This window comes from Vombatus ursinus, unplaced genomic scaffold (genome assembly GCF_900497805.2).
Source record: "Vombatus ursinus unplaced genomic scaffold, bare-nosed wombat genome assembly UNPS02014863.1, whole genome shotgun sequence".
NCBI classification, from domain to species: domain Eukaryota; kingdom Metazoa; phylum Chordata; class Mammalia; order Diprotodontia; family Vombatidae; genus Vombatus; species Vombatus ursinus.
This window is the reverse complement of record NW_020954641.1, coordinates 30,832,097-30,839,190: the sequence shown is the minus strand read 5'-3', so window position 1 is coordinate 30,839,190 and position 7,094 is coordinate 30,832,097. Positions and strand designations below refer to the sequence as shown.

General features: G+C 38.5%; 1 protein-coding gene across 1 annotated transcript in view; it reads right to left on the bottom strand.

Moving 5' to 3' along the window:
- LOC114027687 (proton-coupled amino acid transporter 1-like) overlaps positions 1 to 7,094 on the bottom strand; it is a 43,521-nt gene that overhangs the window by 5,446 nt on the left and 30,981 nt on the right. The window contains exon 7 of the mRNA XM_027841765.1: positions 1,189 to 1,355. Within this exon, the coding sequence (XP_027697566.1) occupies positions 1,189 to 1,355 (167 nt within the window). The remainder of the gene's footprint in view (positions 1 to 1,188; positions 1,356 to 7,094) is intronic.

Sequence of the window (7,094 nt, the reverse complement as noted above, 5' to 3'; positions counted from 1 at the left end):
GAGTCACACAGCTAGTAAATGTTATGTGTCTGAGGCCACATTTGAACTCAGGTCCTCCTGACTCCACGGTGCTCTATCCACTGTGCCACCTAGCTTACCCAGTCCTCACCTTTCTTAACCTCTACAACATATGACATTGTTGACCACAGTATCCTTCTGGGGACTCACTCTTCCTTGGGTTTTTATGACACTACTGTGTGACCGCTCCTTCTCAATCTCCTTTGCTGGCTCATCATCAATATCATGTCTCTTATCTTTGGGTTTGCCTCAAAGTTCTGTCCTAGGCCCTCTTCTTTTTACATTCACTTAGTAACCTCATCAACTCCCATGGGTTTCATTATCATATGCATTCATATCATTCCTAGATCTATAGATCCAACCCATCTTTTTCCTGAGCTCCACTACTACATCACTATTTTGACATTTGAAACTTTATGTCCCATACACATATCAAACTCAACTTATTTAAAACAATCTTTTTCTTCAAACTAACCCATACTAAACTTTCCTAATTCTATGGAGGGTACCACCATCTTTCTAAGCTCTCAGATTGAATTTCATGTTGTCCTTGACTCCTCACTTTCTCTAATCCCACATGTTTATTCAGTTTCCAAATCTTACCATTTCTACCACAACATCCTATACATTCTCACTACTCACACATCTCTACCTTAGTTCAGACCCTTACCAACTCTCACCTGGACTATTACAATGGCCTCTTAATTGGTCTTCCTTTCCTGTCTCTACTGCAATCCATCCTTCACAAGCTGCCAAGGAGACCTGTCAAGATCTAGATTGTGATCTCAATTCTTTTGTGCAATTTTTAGATAACCTTCCTAACTTTGTGCCATCTAAAATTTGACAAGCATTCCATCTCCGTCTTTATCCAAGTATTTATAAAATATTGACTAGAAGTGGGCCCTGTGCACTCTACTATAGATCTCCTTTTAGGCTGACATCAGTCTATTCATAAGGAACCTTAGAGGTCATCTGGTCCAACTCGCTCATTTTACAAATGAGGAAACTGAGACCCAGACAGGTGAAGTGACCTGTACGGGGTCCTGTGTAAATCTCTAGTTGATTAATACATTGCTCTCTTTTTCAATGAGAAAAATGCAACTGTAACACAGAATGCATTACTTGGCTCCATTCTCACAGTCTTCCCCCTCTTCCTATCCTAGGACGTACCAACAGTTGGGCAGGTTGAGGATTATGCTGGCCTGAATGTCTTCTCCAAATTTCATGTAGCCCAGGGTTCCCAGGCTGATATAGAGAATAATGATGATGGGCATCACTATGTACAGGATCACAACATAATTATTAGGATACTTCATTTGGTTTTCAAGAGGGAGAATCTGCATAAAAGTAGACAGAAAAGGTAAAAGAAATATAAGGTCACTTGAATCATAAAATCAGAGTTTTAGAGCTGGAAGAGACCTTGGAAGAAAGAATGCAGATGTATAACCCTTACGATAGAGAGGGCCCGGGTACAATTGGGACATTATCTTACTTTCTTGAGTCATATATAGTCCCCAACCAAGAAATCTGGGATGATACACATACACACACACACACACACACACACACACACACACATGTAGTAGGTACACATGTAAGCATATGTGTACACATATGTATATATGTATACAAACATATATGTGCATGTATGTATATTTATGTATATACGTGTGTATAGTATCTCAGACTCCACTGACATGGATTCCTGGTTTGTGAGCATGCAGTTCCAATATTAGAGAATAAAACTTTATTAAAAGGAAGAAAATTAATTCTTGAATGAATAACCAGTTTTAAAGGGATTGGTTAAGGAAGGACTGAACCTATGATTTTACCAGTATAGGAAACTCCCAGGTGAGGAAATTCCCTCTGCCAATGCAGGTCAGCACATTGTCTGCAACTTAAGAGTCTTAGAGAGTTGCCTGAGGTTAACTGACTTGCTCAAGGTCACATAGCCAGTATATGTCAGAGTTGGGACAGCAACCCAGGTTTTCTTGGCTTCAAGGCCAGCTCTATCCACTATTCCATGCAGCTTTTCACAACCACTCCTAAAAGACGTATAGAAATCACCATTGAAGACTTTTGGCCAAGGCTCCTTCCCCTACAAGTCTTGTCTCTGCATGGTGTTCCTTGCCTCGTGCCTGTGGCTGGAAGGGGGTAGAAGAAGTACATTCTTTTTCTATCTTTCTCTAATTTCCTGCTACTAATTATGACTCTGTAGCCTGGCCACCCAGTCTACTAGTTATTTCAGACTAGCCTGAATTTCTAGAGACTCCAGGTATTTTTGGTGCCATCATCAGAGTAAGAACTGGAAAGACATTGCTAGAGCACTTAATCGTCTCAGCCCTTCAATCCTTTGCTCTCCTTTGCTTTCCCATGACCAGCCTTATCTATCACCAAGCCTAGCTCTTGAGATGAATGTTCTTTATTTCCCCCACTTACTTGAAAAGAAGAGAATAAGGGAACTATTCCAGCATTTGATGGAATTTACAGCAGGCAGAGAATTTACATTCCCTATAGATTATTCCAGATACGGTATGTAACATTTATGCAAATATATTCTCATGAGTAGAGAATATAACAGTATATAGTGTAAATAGGAATACAATAAACTTTATTTTTTGCTTCGACCTATGATTGGTCAATTCCATTTACCAATAAAGATTGTCCACTTATAACTTTAACTGAGTTGTATATACTATAGTTCATTTATGGTCTTCTCCTATAAATATTATGGTTCCTGTAGGTACTTACATACTATATGGGTTATATGTCATCATACATTACCCCTGTATATCATAAGTTAACTTAGCCACTGGCTGAACGGTCTAGAGACACTTCTGTTGTTGAAGTGCTGTCTCTCTTTGGGATAGGACTCTCAACTGGAGTTTTGGATAGCAAATCTCAATATTGCAACACCTTTGGCTATTCCTCAGGTCCTATACTGAAGCCATAGTTAGAGGAGTGGGGCTCTTTCAGGCATTATCTCATTTGGGTTTGGATCCAATTAATATTTTTCTTTGAGACCTTTTTTATAGCTGTTTTCACATTGTTGTCTTCTTCTGAGTTTATGTCTTAAGTCTTCCCTACCACCATAGTAGCTTTGTTTGGTTAAATTACTTTTTTGGAGATCATTCCATAGTCGACTCACGCTCATGCACTCTGTCTATGTAAACTCCTTTTAACTGCCCTAATAATGATAGAGTTGCACGTATAATCTTCCCATATAGGAATATCAACAGTTTAACTTTATTTAGTCCCTTATGATTACTCTTTCTTCATGTTTACCTTTCTATGCTTCTCTTGAGTCTTCTGATTGAATGTCAGGTTTTCTATTCAGTTCTGGTCAGCATCAGGAATGCTTGAAAGTCCTTTATTTCATTAAATATCCATTTTCCCCCAGAAGGATTATACTCAATTTTGTTGGATAGGTGATTCTTGGTTGTAATCCTAGCTTATTTGTCTTCTGAAATGTCATATTCCAAGCACTCTGCTTCTTTAATATGGAAGCCATTAAATCTTGTATGATTCTGACTGGGGATCCATGGTATTTGAGAAAGAGGGAGTCACTGGGAGAAGGGAAAGGGAGAGGCAGAATAGGGATAATTTTCTCACATAAAAGAGGCACACATGAAAGAACTTTTACAATGGAGGTGAGAATGGAAGGGGTGTGAGTGGCAGGCAATGCTTGAACCTCATTCTCATTGAATTAGTTCAAAGAAGGAAGAATATATACACACACTTAGCTTGGTATAGAAATTTAAGTTGCCAATAGGGAAATAGGAGAGGATGGAGATAAGAGAAAGGGAGGAGGGTGTTAAAAAGGAAGGTGGATTAACAAAGGCAGTGGTTAAAAAAAATAGAATTTTGAGAAGGGACAGGATAAAGAGGAGTGGGGGAGGAACAGAAGATAATGGGATGAAGGGAAACACAGTTAGTAATCCTAACTGTGAATAGAAATGGGATGAGCTCACCCATAAAAATGGAAGCAGATAGCAGAAGGGATTAGAAACCAGAATCCAACAATATGTTATTTATAAGAGACACACTTGAAACAGAAAAATGTACAGTAAAAATGAAGGGCTGGAGCAGAATCGAATAAGCGTCAGCTGAAGTAAAAAAAGGCAGAGGTAGTAATCATGACCTCATATAAATCAAAAGCAAAAATAGACTTAATTAAGAGAGGTAATCAGGGAAACTTGCTGTTAAGCCATTTTTCAATCGTGTCTGACATTTAGTTAAAAGGTACCATAGGCAATGAAGTAATTTCAAAATTTTTTAGAGAAAGTTTCTCTGATAAAAACCTCATTTCTGAAATATATACTGAGTATGGAACTGAGTCAAATTTACAAAAATAAGATCCATTGCCCAACTGACAAATGGTCAAAGGATATGAATAAGTAGTTTTCAGAAGAAGAAATCAAACCTATCTATAGTTATGAAAAAATGCTCTAAATCTATTGATTAGAGAAATGCAAATTAAAACAACTCTGAGGCACCACCTCACACCTCTCAGAAATGACAAATGCTGGAGGGGATGAGGGAAAAAGAGGAACACTACTGGATTGTTGGTGGAGTTTTGAATTGTTTCAACCATTCTAGAAAATAATTTGGAACTTTGCCCAAAGAGCTATAAAATTGTGCATACCCTTCAAATCACCAACAGTACTACCAGGTCTGTATCCCAAAGAAACCAAAGGAAAAGGAAAAGAAACTACATGTACAAAAATAACAGTTCTTTTTGTGACAGTAAAGAATTGGACATTTGGGGCATGCTCATCAGTTGAGGAATGACTGAACAAATTTTGGCATATGATTGTGACGGAGTACTATTGTGCTATAAGAAATGATGAGGGGGGTGGTTTTAGGTCACTGGGCACACCCCATGTCTCACAAATACATTGAATATTTTGTCCAGACAAAAAACTACTTCTTCCTCAATGATATTTCCATTTTGGAGGTACCAAATAGCCACCCTGAAATGAAACATCTCAGGATCCACAACAATGCGGGTAAGTCAGGGAACAACCTTGAAATATATGATTATAGAGACTTTATGTTTCTTGCCAGCATTTACTTTCTATTTTTATAAGCTTCAAGATGGATAATTGGGATTTTGAGGTACTGAATTTCTGTGCTTCCTGCTTATTGTACTCAACAAGCACTTGGAAAAGGTTTGAATTTTTTTCACCAGTAAAAGCAGAAACTCTAAAGAATGTCACTTGGGTCCAGGCACACCAAGGTAGCTGTGTCTACGTATTCATTAGCACCAACAATCTTCCTTTGAAATTCCATATGTATCATGACATAGTTCCTTTCTCTAAGTTCACAAAACCCTAGCTCTCTCAGAAACTGTAAAGGTATATGACTTAAGTTTTCCTTACAGGATGACCCAAATACAATGGCCATCAAACACCTAATGTCAAACACCACTGAACATTCTACCTCTTCCTGTTCAGTTGTTTTCAGTTGAGTTTTATTCTTTGCGACCCCATTTGGGGTTTTCTTGGCAAAGATACTAATGTGGCTTACCATTTCCCTCTGTAGCTCATTTTACAGATGAGGAAACTGAGGTGAACATGGTTAAATAACTTGCCAAAGGTCACGTAACTAGTAAATGTCTTAGATCAGATTTTAACTCAAGATGATGAGTCTTCCTGACTTCAGGCCAGGCACTCTATCCACTTCACCACCTAGCTGCCTTTTCTGCTTCTTCAGTCATTAAAAAGAAAAGGATTAGGAATAATACTGAATATCAATATATCAATTAAACTCACTTTGCGATTGTCTAGAGTTAAAAAGTGAAATCCATCCCATGCAATGTCATAGCATACAATAAGCACTTAAGAAATGCTTGTTGATTTATTCCAAGTCTCCATCAGGATTCTTTGTCCATTCATTTTCCTCATATAGTCAAATGTGTAGTCCATTCTTCTGTTTCTATTTTCCCTCCCCCTCCAATTCTACATTATTTCATAAAGGTCTTTCCATCTTTCCTTAGGTAAGTGGTTGTTCAGGGCAGTTGCCTGATCAACTTGATGATCCTACAGAACAGTGAACTGTATCTTCTTGTGGAGGGTGTAGATATTACTATATCAATCAATAAACATTTGTTAAGCACCTACCACATGCTAGGGACTATGCTAAGCACTGGGGATACAAAAAGAGGCAAAAGACAATCCCTGCCCTTAAGGAACTTACAATCTAATGGGGAGACAACATGGAAACAAATATATATCAAGCTATATATAGGATAAATAGGAAATAATAAAAAGAGGGAAAACACTGGAGTTAAGAAGGTTTAGGGAAGACTTCCTTTGGAAGATGAGATTGTAGTTGGGACTAAAGGAAGTCAGGGAAGTAAGTAGTAGGCATGAAGGAAGGATAGCATTATAGGCATGGGGTGCAGACAAATAGAATGCCCAGAGCCTAGAGTTGGAGTGTCTTGTTCATGAAACAGCCAGGAGGCCAGTGTCACTGAATCAAAGGGCAGGTGTTGAGGAGGAAGGTATAAGAACACTGGAAAGGTAGGAGGGGCTAGTTCATGAAGGGTTTTAAATGCCAGACATAGGAATCTGTATTTGCTCTTGGAGGCAATAGGATGCCATTGGAATCTGGTTGGTTGTTGTCCTTCGTTCAGGAAGAGGACCAAAATAGTATCATTGTGCTAGAGTCAAGTTACGGTGTGTCTGACTGTGGCTGATCAAACCAATATGATCTTGGAATGTTCTACCATAGGTCGGGTAGAAATAATCTGTGTGAACATTTGGGGTGGATTCTCTAAATTTGCTCATCTTGCATTTCCTTTGAACTGTTTCAATTCTGCTTTGCTCATAGAACACAGCATCTTCTCTGATGAGGGCACTCCATGTTGAGTGGTCCTGTGCCAATGTATCCCATGTCACACAAACAATTCCAGAGTTCTTTTTTTTAATCTTTCTTAATAAATTTATTTATTTTTAGTTTTCAACATTTACTTCCACAAGATTTTGAGTTCCACATTTTCACCCCATTTTGTCCCTCCCCCCCACCCCAAGATGGCATGCATTCTGAATACCCCTTCCCCTAGTCTGCTTTCC